Source organism: Notothenia coriiceps, unplaced genomic scaffold (genome assembly GCF_000735185.1).
Source record: "Notothenia coriiceps isolate Sejong01 unplaced genomic scaffold, NC01 NC01_scaffold00023139, whole genome shotgun sequence".
NCBI lineage: Eukaryota > Metazoa > Chordata > Actinopteri > Perciformes > Nototheniidae > Notothenia > Notothenia coriiceps.
The window spans coordinates 220,109-237,582 of record NW_011355840.1 but is presented as its reverse complement, the minus strand read 5'-3'; the positions used below and the strand labels follow the sequence as shown (position 1 = coordinate 237,582).

Below are 17,474 nucleotides of genomic sequence, written 5' to 3'. Positions count from 1 at the left end.
CTCACGCCACCACAATCCCACTCAGACTTCTAGTGTCGGGAGCATTAGAGAAGCTCAAGGTCTCTAATTGTGAAGACCACGGATAAAAATGCTTTAGCAGCAACTTTCTCTGTATTTGAATAGCTACACTTGGCCAAAATTGAAGTTTATTGGTGAAGAAGAGTGATTTGATAAAATGTCAGTTATTACACTCCAAACAATATCAGTTTGTCTTTCTGATGGCAGATTTCATAAGGTGAAGGTGACTGGTTGCTTTAAACGCAGTGATTCACAGTTAAAGGAACATTAAAGAAAGTAAAGGTTAATAAAGCTTCACAGTTTATACACTAACAGCACTTAGGTAAATAAGTTGCTGTATATATTTGCCCTCGGTCGAAACATTTTGTTTTATGTAACTGAAGTTAGAATAAATGAATTTGCAACTATTTTGATTATTGTTTAAGGATGAGAATATAATGTTTACGTCATTTGTTTTACAATGTCTGATTGTAATTGACTTCTACTTGTTTGGCCTGGGACATGAAATATACTAATGTTTTTCAAGTCTGTGTTTGAGAGAACGAAAGACAAATGTGACCATTCACACATGTCAAATTAAAGTGACAATGACAAAGGAGCTTTTTCAATATACAATAATGAGGCATTTTAATGAAAAGTTAAATAGACCCTTCAAACTTTAATCTTGGTAAACAGGCCATTTAGCTTGATGTAATGAGGTGTGTGTGGTGTCAGTTTGGTTTTCAATTTTCCAGAACCCCAAAAATATATTTTCTTATTAGACAGTTATGCAAACCAGCAAGTAACAGTAACACATTTAAGTTAACATACAAATTGATATGGTATGCTCAGTCCACTTTACCAGAACAAAGAATGGACTGCCTCCTGTCTCTGATAGATCTCATCTGTCTTGTCCTTCGTTTGGTCTGTGCTGTAGGGTGTTAGTTCTGCTTGGGGCAGCAGTTGTGACCTTGTTTGACTTACATTAAAACACAACTTTGGAAGCTTACACCATATCACATGCCGGCTGTAATATTTGCCATAGCTTTACTCATTTTAGAACCTAGAAGATACTAATATGTAGCAGCGGACACATGGTTCACAGCATCAGAGCATTTAAAAAAAAAAAAACATCACTTTTCTGCTGTGACTAGCTCTTGCTGTAGGCGACATGGCTCAGGTCACTGATAAAATACTCATCTATCATTTCCCTCTGAACTGTGTGAATGTGCATGTGTGTGAGGCAGTTTGAGGAAAATATTGCTTTCATGCTGATGAAATATTTTTAAATGAAATGGCTCTAAAGCTTGCTGATAAGGAAAACTGCAGAAAGTATTAAAATTGATATTCGTCCCTTCACTCCCTACTTCAGCACACATTCCAGGGTATGGTGGGAAATACAAATCTAAATATTATTCCTTTTGGTTGCACATTCAATAAAGAATATATAAAAGAAAACCATGTCTGTCGGGTTCAGCAGAACATTTAACATTAAGACAAAGAAAGGCCGAGAATTTGACATAAGAATAACACCGTCTCACAGTGCTGCTTAAAATGAAGGTGTTGAAGTAAATCTTAATGCGATTGTACCGGAGCCAAATTAGCTGTCCCTGCCACAGAGACCTTCAACTTCAGCCGCCTTCGCTTTCTTCATAATCCCCTTTACTTAACCCAGGCGGTCATTTGCATACAAAAGACGATAAATCCGCCATAATCTTACAAAACACGTACATTTTCTCAGCCTTCTTCTTTATTCTTAACATTCAGGATTATAATTGCACTTGATTTTATATCTCTGCAAGATAACTACCCTGATAATATTAAAATAAGAGTGCTATATTGTCTCTAGAGCTTTGCCCGGGCTCAGACAGAGTTCCGGGATGTCCTCGGGCTGTGTTGCGGTGCAGTCTCCTCGAGGACTTCCCGCCTCTGCTCCGTGGCGCTCGGTCCCGCGGCTCTCTCCCTGCCCTGCCCGATACTCTCGTTTTCAGACAGCAAGTTATCGTCGGACCGGTCTCTGTGCATCTCCTGCATGCTTTCCTCATACGTGGGCAAATATTTGACCTCGTCGTATGCTGGCAGGTTCGGAGAGGCAAAGTCCCCGAGGCTGTACTCGGGGTACCGGTCCAGCAGGGAGTCCTGGGACGCTGATGCGTGCCCGTGAAAGAGGGAGGGCTCCTCGCTGCGGTCATTGTGCGGAGGCCGGCGGGGCCGCGGGCAGATGATCCTCTGAATGAAGTAGCCCATGGCGAATAGCAGCAACAGGATGAGGATGCCGGACAGCTTCCGCGTGAACCAACCTACGTTGTCGAAGAATATGTGGATAGGGAGCTTGCAACAGCGCACCGCGGAGTTGGCACTGCCGTTCCCGTTGGCGATGGGCGGACAGCACTGGTGGCCATCGCCGCACTGGACCTCCCCGCAGGTCCGGAGAGCATGACAAGCGGAGACCAGACACGCCGACAAAAAGGTGCCAGTGGTCCTGCACGTTATCCTGCCGCCGCCTGGCAAACAAGACGAGATCATGTTGTGGTCTCCCGGGATGGAAAGAAGCCTAATGGACGTGTTGCGTCTCCCGTGCGTGCTAATATTATAAGTCCGATCAGGTGTTACAGGTCTGCCTTTCCTTCCAGCTGTACACTTTTAATGTATGCTGCTCTCATCACAGCCAGTGCAACGCGGGACAGCAGGTGCCCCCCCTCCACTGAGGAAGACCTGTCTGCTGTTATAAGGTCGATACGAGTGGAGGAGCAGCATCAGTGTATGTTGGAGCATTGATGGGAATCATAGGCTACTCTTACATCATTACGTATGGATGGTCATTAACAGTCTAATGAAACCCACATTGCTGGTCCACAGCATCTGAGGTTGTCACTTTCAATCAATCAATCAAAGTTTATTTATGCAGAATATCACACATTTTACATTAGTCTCAGTGGACTTTACAGTCTGTACAGAATGATTACAAATATGACATCCTCTGTCCTTGGACCCTGAAATTGGACAGGAAAAAAAACTTTAAAGAAAACCCCAAAGTTAATGGGGGAGAATTCCCTCTCCCAGGACAGACAGACGTGCAATAGATGTCGTGTGTAAATTAAACCTCTTTCAACTTTACCTGAACTTTCCTGCCCAAGAGGACATGAGTGCGGGTGGTTTTATTGTGACCCCAAATACAACAACCCCCACTCAGAACAATGCATGTTTTATGCAGAGCCATAATATCAATCTTGTTTGATTAAGGAATTCTGTACATTTAGGGGGAATGACCATAGGAGAGTGAGAAATCTACAGTATAATAGTCATCATTCCACAGTGGTTGAGGGAGGATTTAGATCCTTAAATATAAATACTGTATATGTAAACATGAACAACTATCTACCAAATTCAAAAACTACAGCACTATAGCAAACAATTGGGATTTCATTATGCAGGTCTGAGGATGCTGCATAAACAATGAATTGGGAAATATGGTAAAGATAACACAAGAGCAGCCAGTCAATTGTTCTGAGGATACAGGGATAGTTTATTTGAATTTAACTTTGAACACTATAATAGATTAAAGCTCATTCTGGAATTGAAATTAAAACAAACATTCTGTGATCAAAATCAGTCCTATACAGTTATTGTCTATGGAGCCGCTTCAGACGTAATACTTGATGACATCACAATTTAAGACTTCCTTCTCTGCCTTCTGGATTTGAAAGAGAGAAGATCATGTTCACGAATATTGATTAAACTTTAATAGGCCATGGAAATGACATATGGCCATTATTAATTTAAGAGGTTTCCCTTTTTAAAGCATCAAAAGTAAAAATAGGCCCTACTCATCTTGCAAGAAAGTAGTTCCCATGAGGGAATTAGCTTAAATCATAAGACTGTTATGTCTGATGCTTTAACGTGAAAGTATCCTTTTGCCATTGTATTTGGATTAGGTGAAGCTAATTTTAACTGTTTTATATTATATTAAACAGTTAACACTGATCTTTAACAGTGCCTATTGTGTTTTAAGATCCTCGTATAAAACTTTAATTTGTTAGGTAGCCTTTTTAATAACAAAACTGTCAAATAATTGTAGTGGAGTCAAAAGTATGATAGTTCCATCTCAAATCAAAGTTGGCTATAAAAGTACAGTACTTGTGTAAATGTACTCAAACTTCATGTAAGTCCCCAGATCCGACTTCAAAATGCTGAACATAAAGCTTGCAGCTTACTGAATCCTGTACGAACATGATGACTTTCACCAATATGAGGCGCCGACAGATCTACCCCTCTCATAAAAAATGAATAGATCCTGCAGTGTGGGTTGTAATGGCCCCCATTAGAAGAGTGTCTGGAATCACATCGGTCCACCATCACCCTAGAGGACCATGTGTCTGCAGCATTTGAGAACATAACCATAAAACGAAATCTCCAGTTGAAACGACAGTCTCCTCGCCCAACGTGTTAATTTATACTAAAGATGTCTCTGGATAACATCCAACTATGATAGAGGCTTAGTAAGCTGCTCTACAATAACAGCATATTAACTGATTTCTTAAACCAGTCTGCATACTTTGTTGTACTGCAAAATAAATCTGACAATGTGAATACTTTTCTACAGGGGTGACATGGAGGGACCAAGGTCACTTTCAAAGCTGTGTGTCCTTATGGGATCTGAAAGGATCCGAAGGAAGGATTTATGATAATGGGAGTGAACAAAGAACACTTGTTACTTTATTTCCAATAAATCACTGATCTTTGTAATGAGATTTGGCCTCAACAGTCTTTTATCCAGTCCTCATGGTGTAAATCATGCATGGAATCTTTTTAAATTACGGGAACATTTCACCCCCTCCTGTCTTCATGTTACTCTTTGTCACTAATAGCCGGTCTGTTTTTTGTTTTTTGTTCCTGAACAAGGCCTAATGCACAAAACACTAAATCTAATTACTGGAGCATTATGACGTGAAATTCAGTAGAAGGGTAACATCATGCAACCTAATTTATGCAGCATCGTATTTCTTTCAGTAATCTGCCTCGATTAGGGAAACATGATCTCAAGGCACTCTTCTAACCGAATAAACAAATAGACAATCAATAGCCTGTGGACATTGGCTCTGAGAGAAACCCTCGTCAGTTTCTTTGTTATGAGGGCTTTCCCAGCACTTTTGCTATTCTACTGCTTGTATAGGCTCTTATTGACATGCATAGGGAACAACTGCTATTTTTAAACACAGCTTTGACTGCTGTGACTGGAAAGTGGAAAAATGCTCTAGAGTACAGAGAACAACGTGAGGCTATTAACCATTTCAATCACATCCAAATCCTACCCATGTAAGCAATTATGAAATGGAAAGTAACATAAAAATGAACTGTGGCAAATGTTAAGTATAACTGAAAGTATATTACATAGTCATATTTCCATTTTAAACAATAAATACAAATATGCCAATTTCCTTTTTCTCTCGTCTTATTGCTCTGAATATTTCTTCTCCTCAAGTCTGTCTCCTGCTCACCGCACCCTGCCCCTTTCCCCACTTTTACTGAAAACCTCCACAAAATTCTCTACCTCCTCCACTTCTTTGTCTCAATCCATCTAGGATCAACTTTACGTCAAACACATCAAACTAATTGGAGACCAACTACATCCCAGAACGCATATTTACAGAAAGTTGAGTGTCATTGCTCTAACAGAAGTCATGTGACACCAGACACGTACTGTAGTTGCCGGTTGACAGATGTTGACAAGAATTGAGATGAATAGGCATCACAATTCACCAATGTAATCAAATGTATTGTGCTTTATTGGCACACAGAACAAATCTGTTACCACCAGCAACAAAAGAAGGGAACTGCTTCTGTTGCGTTTACTGACAAAATAATTTGAAGTTGCAGCCTCCTGTATGGCTAACAATTAAGGCGATAACACAGCGACTAGACTATATTACTGTTATAAATGTGCTGTGCTCTATGCTTCCATTAATCTGCTACAAAGGTCTCTTGTGTTGTGCTTAATAATTCAGTTTTATGGGGTCCATTAGGCCTGGGCGATGATGAATGGCAGCGTTCATTTTCATGTGTCATGAGACGTTGATGTACGGACCGCCCAACTGTCAATGTCACGGTTATCGCGTTTGCATTAATTATGAAACAAAGAAAGCCTTGTCCAGCCTCAGGCTTTGTTAATAGACCCACTGATGGTTCTGGGTTTTACACTTTGTTGGCACGAGAGCAGAAGTCACGACCTCAGGGTTACTGCCCTGAGACCAACTAAAGCCTGTTTAGCTTCTTTACGTACTGTATTGAAGGGCACTAACTGAACTTGACATGCCATAGTCATACAGCATTGTCCACACACATCTGAAATATATTGTGTTAGAACTTGTTACAACAGTTTTGTCTGTATTTATAGACTATGGGGGATATATGTTTTGGCTTGTTTATTTTGTTTGTGTGTCAGAAACGCAGGATACTAGTGTGGGTGTCATCAGTGTCTGTGTATTCCCATCAGTTTGAACTCTAATAAAAAGCAGGGCCTGCAGTCGATGTAGATTGTGTGAACCCAGAAAGTCTCACACCACAGCTATTTCACACCCACGTACTTCCTCTAATCTTATCGCTCTGCTGGCTCAGAGGTCTTTAAGTGTGTGTGTGTGTGTGTGTGTGTGTGTGTGTGTGTGTGTGTGTGTGTGTGTGTGTGTGTGTGTGTGTGTGTGTGTGTGTGTGTGTGTGTACGTGTGTGTGTGTGTGTGTGTGTGTGTGTGAGTTAACTTACGTTACTTAGTACATACATATTATAACGTATACGTAACAAGTAGTGTCTCTCGTGTGTGTGTCGAGAGAGAGAGAGTGTGTGTGTGTGTGTGTGTGTGTGTGTGTGTGTGTGTGTGTGTGTGTGTGTGTGTGTGTGTGTGTGTGTTGAGAGTATGGGGCAACTATATTTGTGTTTCACGTTGTTGTGTGGGTGTCGTAATGTTTTAAGCATTTTTTTTACTAGATGATGTGGTTGAGTGGGACATGGCAAATGAAGAGAGAAGGGATGATATGTGAAACAGGTTACGGGACAGATTTCCTTTTAAAACTTTTCTTCAAGACTCAAAAGAGCAAGCGTGTGGATGTGGTAAATTCTGGCAAATACGTTTTAAAGAAAGCGTTTGACTCTTACCTTTTATGTGGCTTGTTCTCAGAGCGTGTCGTTTTTGGCTTGAAGAAAAATGAGAATCTGACTTCCTTTGAGGAGAAACTTCCTCTAAGAGGCCAAAGATCTTTAACAGAAGAGAGAGAGAGAGGGGGGGGGGGGGTAAAAACCTTTTTATGTCTCAGGGGAACCACTCTCGGTGCTCTTAATAAATCTTAGAGTTGGTAGGTTTATGCTGAGCTGGGCTTTTTGATTTTACAGTGAAAACTGTATAAGGCTGCCATAGGCCCTAATACGCAGCTATCATTCAGAATGGTTTGATGGGTAATAGCACTAAGTGATTTGACTCAGCATTGTTGCTTTCTGTTTGAATAGAAAATTAATGTTGCCAGGAAATATTTATATAGACATACAGTATATCAACTACTGACTTTTACCTCCTATCATTAACCAGCCTTAGATCTTAAACCTGGCTAATGTAACTGTCTTTGTAAAAATTATGTATTAACTATAGAGGGACAATTCTTTACTCTTTATAACAAGGTGGGCTGTCTTTCATTCAACTTTTTAAATATAATATAGCTGACGGCAGATTATGGGATTTAATTATTTGCATTTCACACAAATCAAATGCACACACACTAACCTGAGACAGATTTCATGAGGCAAGTTCTCATCAGAGGGAGGTGAGGCTGGAGCCTTTAAGGTCATTCACACAGCTTTTCCTAAACTGCTAAAAGCCCCAACCAAGCCCACAAAACAACGGCAAACTCATCATCCCCTATAAGATAAGCCGTCTACCGACACACAGCTGCATATGACTCAGTTACTGGGACTCCCACTGCTACACACACACACACACACACACACACACACACACACACACACACACACACACACGTAAACCAGACAGACACCTGGAGGTTAAATATAGGATAAAGTTTTCCCATTCCCACATGTTTTGAGTGGAGGCGGAGGGCAGGGGATTTTTGACCCCCTGCCTCCGCACTACTGCATTGAGTCACCCCTTAAGGAGGGGGGGTCTGCGTCTCTGAAGGTGACTAGACCGTGGCCTTCAGTCGCGTCCCTCCTACCAAACGCCCACAGTTGTCCCAGTATTCTCCTTTTCGTGGCCCCTAAATACACAGGGTTCCCTAAGGGCTCCAAAATGTGGGAGCAACAAAGCGGGAAAGATAAAAAGAGAAAGAGGCCATGACACAACATACATTACACAGAAACGCTGACAGGCTAAGTATAATAAGGAGCAATAAGTGGAGGGTTTGTGTAAGAGAAGGGAGGGTTTAAACTAATGTGAGGGAAGAAAGGGAGAGGGGTAGGCACATCTGAGTTCTCCAGAGACCATGCAGACACTAAACTCTCTTTATAACCCTTTTTGCCTAAATTATGGCCTCCATTCCTGTTTCTTCCCTCCATCCAGTTTTATGGATGTCCAGAGACAGGAAATCTGGTAATATGTGAAAACGCTCAAACAATTAAAGCCGATCCTCTCTTGTGAAAGGAGAAACAATGAAATGGTCCCAAGACCCTCTTAGTAACACTGTGTAGGTGTTAAACACTAACATCATCAAGGACAGCTGTGCTCTCAGAGAACACAGTTTACACATGATACAGATTTATTTGGGACTAACTCTTATTTCCTTCACAAAGAACACATACTACAACAAGAAATATTAATTGTAAAGCTTAACTTCTTCATCTTCATGCACTTTTTGGTGGGTGCGTCATCATATACTTATGAGAGATTGCTCAAAACGTTTTACTTTAAATTGGGATCGATCACATTAAGATCAAGTATTGCATGCCAAATAGAAGGAAGTTAGGTACAATTGTCCACTCAATGGAAAATTGTAGCTAGAAAATAAATGTCACCTTTGTGTCAACAAAAACACACACAAAAGGGAAGAGTTTCCTTGGTTTATTTTCTCATCTAAAATCACAACACACTGAAAATAGAGAACAAAAGAAGTGTAAACTGTGTGGGTGAGATGAAAAGAAGCCCAAGGGACTCATAAAACATCTCAACACGTGGAAAAAAAGACGACGGCAACAGCAAACAGAGGTAACTTCTGAAAAACACACACGTATAAAAATAAAGAACAAACAGAGAATAGGGAGGACTTGGATAAAGAAAATGAGGTTAGGTAGAAGTTCAGTACAAAGTTGTTTGTGTAATTAAATCCAAGTCATAGAGTTAACTTTGATTACATCAACTTACATTTCATGAAATACAACACTGCCCTGTTATTGGGCTTCCGTGCTTCCATATGGAGTATCTCCATCAACTCTTAGCCCATGCATTATACATTATGCGTTGTATGAGATTGAATGAGGATGCCCCTGAAATCTGTCATGGCTGGATGATTTCCAGAGCTTCTCTCCCATTTTCTATATGCTAAGGTGTTACTCTTTGTGCGTGTTCCCCTCTCTCCAGCTTCTTTATGCAGGGTTGCAGCCGCCATGGCTCTTTTGTTACTCTGGATCTTTCCCGTGATAACTCAGGCCGGATAGCAAAATGACCCATTGAAATTGAAAGGATAAGGAGTTCCTCAAGAGTAAGAGGAAACCTTTTTTGCATCTGTGTGTGTGAATACATGTATGTTATAAAGGCAATGTTGGAGAACAGAGGTTATGGGTTTTTTCCTGCCTGACCGTGTGTCCTCATATGTGAGTGCTTGTGTTTTTGTGTGTCATTTTGAGTGTGTGTCTATGTGATGGATAATGAGTCTGCACAATGAGGGCTCATATTATACGTCTAGGGTGTTTGACATCATCGTTTCCAACCAGGTTGGTCAATCTGTACAAAAAAAAGCCCTGTCTACACACACACACACACACACACACACACACACACACACACACACAAAATTAACTACTGTTTTAACTGAGCTACAGTAGAGATTAGAATATGATATCAGTTGTTTCTTTTGAAAAATACCAATACCTTTTTCTTTTTAAATATACCTCAATCATTACACAATATTGATATAAAGTATGCATTTCAGGGTGAGTGACAATGTTTTGGATCAAGTCCAAGTCAAGTCTCAAGTCTTTGAAATTTGACATGCAAGTAAAAAACCAAGTATTTTTAGTGTATCAACACTTCGCATGATAATTACATTGGCAAAATCTTCAAACCACCAATACATACCAAAACAGTGCATTAAATGTCCATTTGCAAATAATGAACCATCTCTTTGTGAGCGAAAGCACAACAGCTCAGCATTTTAGCCACATTAGTTGCATGACTCAAAATATGATAGTATTGGTCAATCAGTACACTTTATTGTTCCTGATTGATAAATTGAACAACACAGGTTTAAAAAAATGCTGGGGTGTGGCACTGGAAGTGAAACCCATGTGAAACAGATACAGAAAATGTACCCCTTTCTAAACCGTTTCTAGTCTTAGGCCTTTAATAATTTAATGATCTGAGGGTAAGTATCCTTTTATTGTCTAAAAGTCAAATCAACTCTTTAGGTAGTCAAATCCTAAAGACAAAGTCCTAACTTTTGTGTAGGGCCTAGTGACATCTAGTGTTGAGGATGTAAATTGCAACCAACTGAATACCCCTCCCCCTTCGGAGGTGCTACATGTTAGACCCTGTAAAGAGGATCTGTTCCCAAAGTAATAGGTAAATGGACTGCATTTGAATAGCTCTTTTCTAGCAAGTCAGCATTCACATTCATACATTGGAAGCATATGCTGCCATTACACGTGCTACCTGCTAAGGAGAGACCAACATTCACATGCACTATGTCGTATACGGTATGTTGTATGACACTGTTGGCAATGTCAACTTTAGTAAATTGGATTTTGGTGTTTTGCCTTTGCATTCACACTTCAAGGACACTTCTACATGTGGATCAGAGGGGATGGGGATCAAATACTAAAGGAATGGAAACATATCATGATTATAATATTCAATTTCTGCCAAAATATCCCCCTAAATCTTACAAGCTGTTGTTTAAATAATTTGAATAACTACTTCCCTTCTTCTTATATTCAGTTAAAGAAGTTGTATAAATTAAGAAAGATGGGACTATATGAAGCAGAATGTGAATAAGTCTACTCTGGTCCTTCATGTTTTTGATGTCTTTGATGTGATGTCTCTTCTGTATTTGCGGGTCCCATTGCCATTGTTGTTATTATTATCATCATGCGTCTTTCCACCTTCTTCTCCAGTAGGACTCAGATGAGGGTGTTGCACTTTTATTTTCTTTATACATGATATGTTTTGGTGTTGTTTTGTTTCTTTCCGTTAACCGTCAAGTGTGTGTTTCTCTTAGTATCCTAAGATACTGTTATGTTTGGCTGTGAAAAAAAAAGTATATATATATATTATTATGAAGGGCAGACCATCTATTTGTATTTATTTTTATTTTTTTTAGAAAGGGGCAGGTCACATAAGATTGTATTCTTCTCCCTGCTCCTTTTCGCTCAATGGTGTTTTGGTAGAGTCATGTTTTGTGGCAATTATTATACATTTGGTTTTGCGTACCATGAGCGGGACAAACAAAAATGAAATGAAATATACTGAGCATAATTGTATTTACCTAGTCTCCTCACAACCCACTGTCTCGTCTTTCTGACCTTTCTCGTCCTTTTCTCTCTATTTTCCCCTTCCCTCCACTTCTCTCACTTTATCTCCTCTTATTTCCTGAGGTATTGGTGGTATCGTCTCGCCACTGAGTCTAATGTTTTGCTGTCTCTCCTTGCACCAAGGAAATGATCTCTCCCTTTAGACTCTGAAACTTGGATAATGTCCCTGTAAGTCTCCAGCATATCTCTTTCTCCTCCCTCATTGCTGCAAACTTCTTTTTTTTCATCTATCCGTGAAAGTTGGACGAGCAAATCGAGATAGAGGAAAAGGAAAAAAGATCAATGTGTGGACATTTCAGACGCTCACAGAGAGCTCTCGGTGATGTACAGTGAGCTTTTGCCACGGATTGACACTTAAATTATTTTTATTTCAACTTTATTTTATGTTGAAACTCTTATTAGTTGAACCGTCATGAATCTAGTTTGAATGTGATCTTCTGCAAGATCATTTGAGGAAGCGTGTTTTTTCTGCTGAGTTCTACTTCTTGTTTTGTTGTCTACTGCGACATCTGCTGGTGTCTGCTGGGTATTGCAGTTCTGCAATCGTGTATGTTTTCCCCATATACTGTATATAGGTTTTCCCGCTTTCTGTGTTGTATTGTGGAGTGCTCTTGCCCCTCTTCCTTTAGTCTTCTTTACATGTGGGAGAAAATCAGCAGCTAAAAAATACGTCTCAGAAGAACGCAGCGGTCTTCTTTTTAAGCAGGGGAAACAAAATAAGCTAATATTGTTTATTGTTTTACAACTCCCTTTCTAGTTTTTGTATAGGCCTACTTTACTTTACTGGGATAGCCTATTTGCTTGTAGAATAAACCCTAAACCCTATGGTTAAACCTTGGTGCGAAGTAATGCAAGACAATGATTATGAATGTGGTCTAAAATGTTAATTGTTTTCCTTTTATTCTAGCTGTTCACTCCACAAACAACAGGGCTAGACATGTAGCAGATTTCAATCTTGTATTTAATGCAACAGCAAACATCTCCTTATCTATTCGACCAGGGATTACTTTATTCTTGGTATCTAGTGAAAGTCAGTCAGTCTGTAAATCATCAACATAACATTACGGAGACCGTGCAAAAGGCGGGATTTTGGGCCCCGCCCACATGTTGCCTTCAGTATTGCTTCTCCATGCACTGCGCTGCAACTGCGCAGCCATCGCTAGTCTTGAAAGCTGCGCATTGTGCTATAAAAAAGCGCAGTTATGAACGTCATGATGATGTTAACATCTGTGTTGAGGTATTGTTTGCTCACAAGCACCGTGTTTGTAAGAGGAAACAAAACATTCACATATACTCTGCAAAACGGTTGATTTCTATATGGTTTTTTGGAATATTTATTTTTTTCCGGTCGAATCCAGATGCTTTGCTTGTGGATGCTGCACCAAAGTGATAAGAAGCAGTTCAGCCACGAGGGCTCCGATGACCATTACTTCCAATTACTGTCCTGCGTGTTAACAAGATACTGATAGCAGATGATAGGATCATATTGCCTTTCAGGTGCTTTAATGCGCAGCCGCTGCACGCTGGGTGGACAGAGAGTGTAACTGGGTCCGGTTACACAGGAGGATGGTGGCGAAGATGGCGAGCTGCGGAGCGGCTTCTCACCTGGAGGACGGGTAAGACTTTTTTGATATATTAACACACAGGTTTCTTCTTTTGGCTTTACAAAAGTGTTCGTGCTGTACTTTCAGACAGTATGCATGCACAGGATGCGCGCTTAAATCGTGTCGCTTCAAAACAGGAAGTGGTGTCTTTTGTTGCTGTCTGTTCTGAGCTCATGTGTTTGTGCATTTATAAACATTGACAAATGAGTTCCTCCGCGTTATATTCTCGTGTAATTGAATATATGTTCAAATAAAAAGTGACTGGAGTGAGACACCTTTGTTGTTGTCTGTTTGCGCTGAACGCTTTTGTGTTGTTATATTGCGACGACTCACTGAAAACAACGTAACATCAAGCTGTTCGAAGGGGGCAATTGGAGAGCGATTGATAAAAAAAAAGATTAAGTTGTAAAGCAATACATATAAAACGTTGTATACCAATTTTTGTAACAGATTAGATGTTGTAAATAAACTTGAAAATCAGTATAGAATATTGTAAGAGAGAAAACATGCCCCTGTGTAACCTATCATACAGTGGACTAGTACACACTCCACTATAACTTCCTGCTGACAGTTTTAAATGAATGGTTTATGATGCAATGCATGATTCATACCATCTCTTTAATAGTTATTATATCAGCTGTATTGTCAACCACAGACAGGTGATACTGATGACTCATGACTCATTGTCCTCTGTGAATGCTACCATGTTTGCAAGGGTATCATTGAACCAGTGATGAGGGCTATACAAGTCCCTGAATTCACAATGCCACAACACTTTGATAGAACTTTTAAAGCATTAGCGAAATTATATCCAGGGACATTTATATAGTTTAATTTACCTTATTGGAAAATCAGTAGAAAGACACAATTGTTGTTGTTGTACTTTTCCTGTATTAGGTGGAAGCCAACTGACATTTGTTTATCTGCACACAGATGTCCTCTCAATTCATTGTGTTTGCACAAGTTGTAGAAAGTATTTCATTGCTGCAGCTTTTATCTTTCAGCCAGATGCAGAGGACTGGGTTATCATATTTTGTGGGAGTAAGATAGAAACAAGTGAGAGCAGAGGAAGTCTGAGAACTTGTGCAGGGAGTTTATTTATTGTCTGAACACATCAGAGCTTCGCAAAGGAGAACTTTGCTAATAGGAAGAGAAGATTACCATGGCAACTAATGAGCCTTGCTGTTGTTGTGCTTTGACTATCTGGCAGAGAGAGAAAGAGCTGACCTTGAAGAGGAGGAGAACACATTGTTTCCTGGACATATGTTTGAAAGCGAAGGAAACCACAGGGCCTTATCAGGGTTAACAGACGCTAAATAAAATAACCTAATTCGTCCAGTCTTTAGAATCCTTTTCCTGATAGATCATATTTTTCTTTTGATCGCCACGCTGCTACACTTTTCCATGCCTGCTGGTGGTGACCTTGTTCATCTTCTAGGTTGGGCTCTCTGTCTATTCCCCCTGACGGATCTCAGGCGTGTTTCCTCTTGTTGAAGCTGAGCCTGCGTCAACAGGTTGCACCAGTCATCTGCTCAAACACAGCATTACACATGACATGGATTGGGCTCATTGTTTGTTTGATATACTATATTCATGGATAGTGGAGCACATATCAAAAACATTTAGGGGGCTAAAAAGTCAGGAGCATCAGGTATTCATGCCCGCTGTGCACGACCGGGTGATATGGTTGAAACTAATGTCAGGTTTTTGATAAAATCCTTTTCATATATGTTTAAAACGGTAATGCAGATGTATAGACAATCACATTCAATAAATTAGAATGATGTGCTTGGAATCAATTCCGCAAAGCTACAGTGCAGATATCGATACTTGGATGAAACCTTATGATCAAATCAACACAATATGATGCCACTTAAAGTAAATAGAGGTTCAACTCTGAATATAAATCGTCCAATCCCCTTGCTTTGTTTGAGTAATGAAAGCAGAAAAAGTGTCCAGACCAGTTTTGTTTGATGAGGAAAGTAACCACCAGTATCTTTCCATGGCTGTACCATCGACACTGCTCTGAAAGTAGGTCAGTGTGGGAGTTGAGGTGGAAAGGTGAATCTATCACCCAACAGGATGGGTTGTGTGAAAAAGTGAGATGAAGGCAGCATGTACACACTTCCTGTTTTTGTATGTGCCTTTTGTGTTCCTATGTGAAAGCAGAAGTGGCATACTACAAAAGCCTGTAGCTGAACGGTTTTAAGAGCTTTCACTGTCTTCCTTCTTTAAATCCTCCCAGAGTGTAACTTAAAGATGTCTGAATGTTATCTCCTCTGCCCTACAGAGACGGAGATGTCCCCGCGATGGAAAACAAAGGTAAACAGCACACCAATCTCATTCTTTCCCTCCCCCTCACTGTTCTTTCTGGTTTCACTTTCTCTCACAGCACACGTTGTGACGTAGAGCTACCTGTATCAGCGTCTTTGTTTTTTTACAGTGTTTGGGCTACGTCTCTCATTCCTTTTGTAATATCTAAATGTAGTAAATCCCCATCTATTATCTATCTTTCTTTTGTCTTCCTGCTTTTCTTCTTTCCCTTTCCACTTTCTCTGACCTCACTCTGGCCTTCCTGCTCTCAGATACATTTGCATTAAAGGGCTGGAAGATTTATGCACAGTCATATGATCTTTGGTGTGCAGTTTTGCATTTGCTATATCCTAACACTGCACACCTGTACACCAAATATTTGTCAGACCTTTCTCTAGCATTTGCTTTGTGACCTTTTATATTTCTTTACCAAAGTAGGCCTAGAATAATCCCAATAGCATTATTAATGTCCATTTTATAACAACCTGCAGCAGTAATACATGTGCAACTGCTGATGATTAAGAAACCAGTGATCTGACTTCTTGCCAGATGCCAGATAAAATACATCTATACAGATTACCTGTCAAATATGAGTGCTTTATTTCTCACAAATGTAAAACATGTTTACCACATTGTGTACAACTAATTTGCATAGTGTATGTAAGGTAACATGAGGCAAGGTTCAAGGTTCTTTATTTTGTCATACGAACATAGCTACAGTGTAGTTATACCGATTTAAAATCTTAGGTCTCAGGCTTCTCCAACAGTGCAACACAATAACACAGATAAACAGAAAAATATAGTGCAGGTAAATAGAAAAAGAAAAATAGTTTGAAATAGTGCAATAAGAGTAATGTATATGCAAGTTATCGGAATGATATATTAGAGAAATAGATACATAATTACTAAGTAATAATAATAACTTTATTTGTATAGCACCTTTCATACAAGGGATTGCAGTTCAAAGTGCTTTTCATCAGTAAGAAATAAGACATAAAAGCAGTGTAAAACAAGCAGCAAGAGCAAAACATAAAGTGGGATAAAATAATTAAACATAAAAACATGGGGACTACAAAATTGAGAAATAGTGCAATGTCAATCACAGAGAAATAGTGCAGTATAATAGTGTAAAGTCAGTAAACTGCTTTGGTAAAGAGATAGGTTTTAAGCTGTCTTTTAAAAATGTCTAACGTATTGGCTTCCCTAATATTGTTGGGTAACGTGTTCCACAGTTTTGGGGCGTAGTTTACAAAGGCGGTTTCTTCTTCTTCTTCTTCTTCTTCTTCTTCTTCTTCTTCTTCTTCTTCTTTCTGCTGACCTCTAATAGACCTGCATCTGATGATCACAGTGTTCTGGCGGGTGTGTAGTTTATTAGAGAGTCAGCAATGTAGCTGGTTCCTTTTCCATTAGCACAAGAAGCAGAGGAATGTCATGGATGTTGTAGGAGCCATTTTATGGGTGTTGTTGGTGTGTCAGTTTATTTAAGTTATACGTATAGTGCGATATTATTTTTGAACACTTGGTGGCGGGGTTGAGCTGCACCGGGTTTATAAAAGAGGTCATAGGTGACCAGGTGACGGGAAGACACAGAAGGAAAGAGCATACCAATTTCACCAGCCCGGCAGATGCTCACCACTACAACAAAACTGTACAATTAAACCCTGGTATGTAAAACGATAATAAACCTCATTATAAACTGCACCAAAGGACCATCAAGTCATCTGTTTGTGTCTGGATCACTCTTCAACCCCTTCTGTGAAGTAATGGCAAAAATGATATAGGACATAGGAACAGGAATTGCCATTACAATACTAACACTG

The 17,474-nt window shown here is 39.8% G+C and overlaps 2 protein-coding genes across 4 annotated transcripts in view; one reads left to right on the top strand and one right to left on the bottom strand.

The window, feature by feature from the left end:
• Positions 1–630: 630 nt before the first annotated feature.
• c15h3orf80 (chromosome 15 C3orf80 homolog) lies at positions 631–2,876 on the bottom strand. The gene has a single exon (XM_010781344.1). The coding sequence runs from the start codon at positions 2,521–2,523 to the stop codon at positions 1,861–1,863; it is 663 nt and encodes a 220-aa protein (XP_010779646.1). The 5' UTR covers positions 2,524–2,876; the 3' UTR covers positions 631–1,860.
• A 9,390-nt stretch (positions 2,877–12,266) lies between these two features.
• LOC104954268 (uncharacterized) overlaps positions 12,267–17,474 on the top strand; it is a 15,991-nt gene continuing 10,783 nt past the window's right edge. Inside the window, exons 1-3 of one of the 3 annotated variants that reach the window (XM_010781346.1) lie at positions 12,267–12,284; positions 13,235–13,353; positions 15,632–15,663. In XM_010781346.1, coding sequence (XP_010779648.1) covers positions 13,304–13,353; positions 15,632–15,663 — 82 coding nt within the window. In that variant the 5' untranslated portion in view covers positions 12,267–12,284; positions 13,235–13,303. Of the gene's footprint in view, positions 12,285–12,963; positions 13,354–15,353; positions 15,441–15,631; positions 15,664–17,474 lie in introns of those variants that run through there. The other 2 variants (XM_010781345.1, XM_010781347.1) reach the window with 2 other exon arrangements.

Bases quoted from the DNA above. Each gene is read 5' to 3' on its own strand.
- c15h3orf80 (XM_010781344.1), bottom strand. From the start codon at position 2,523: ATGATCTCGTCTTGTTTGCCAGGCGGCGGCAGGATAACGTGCAGGACC.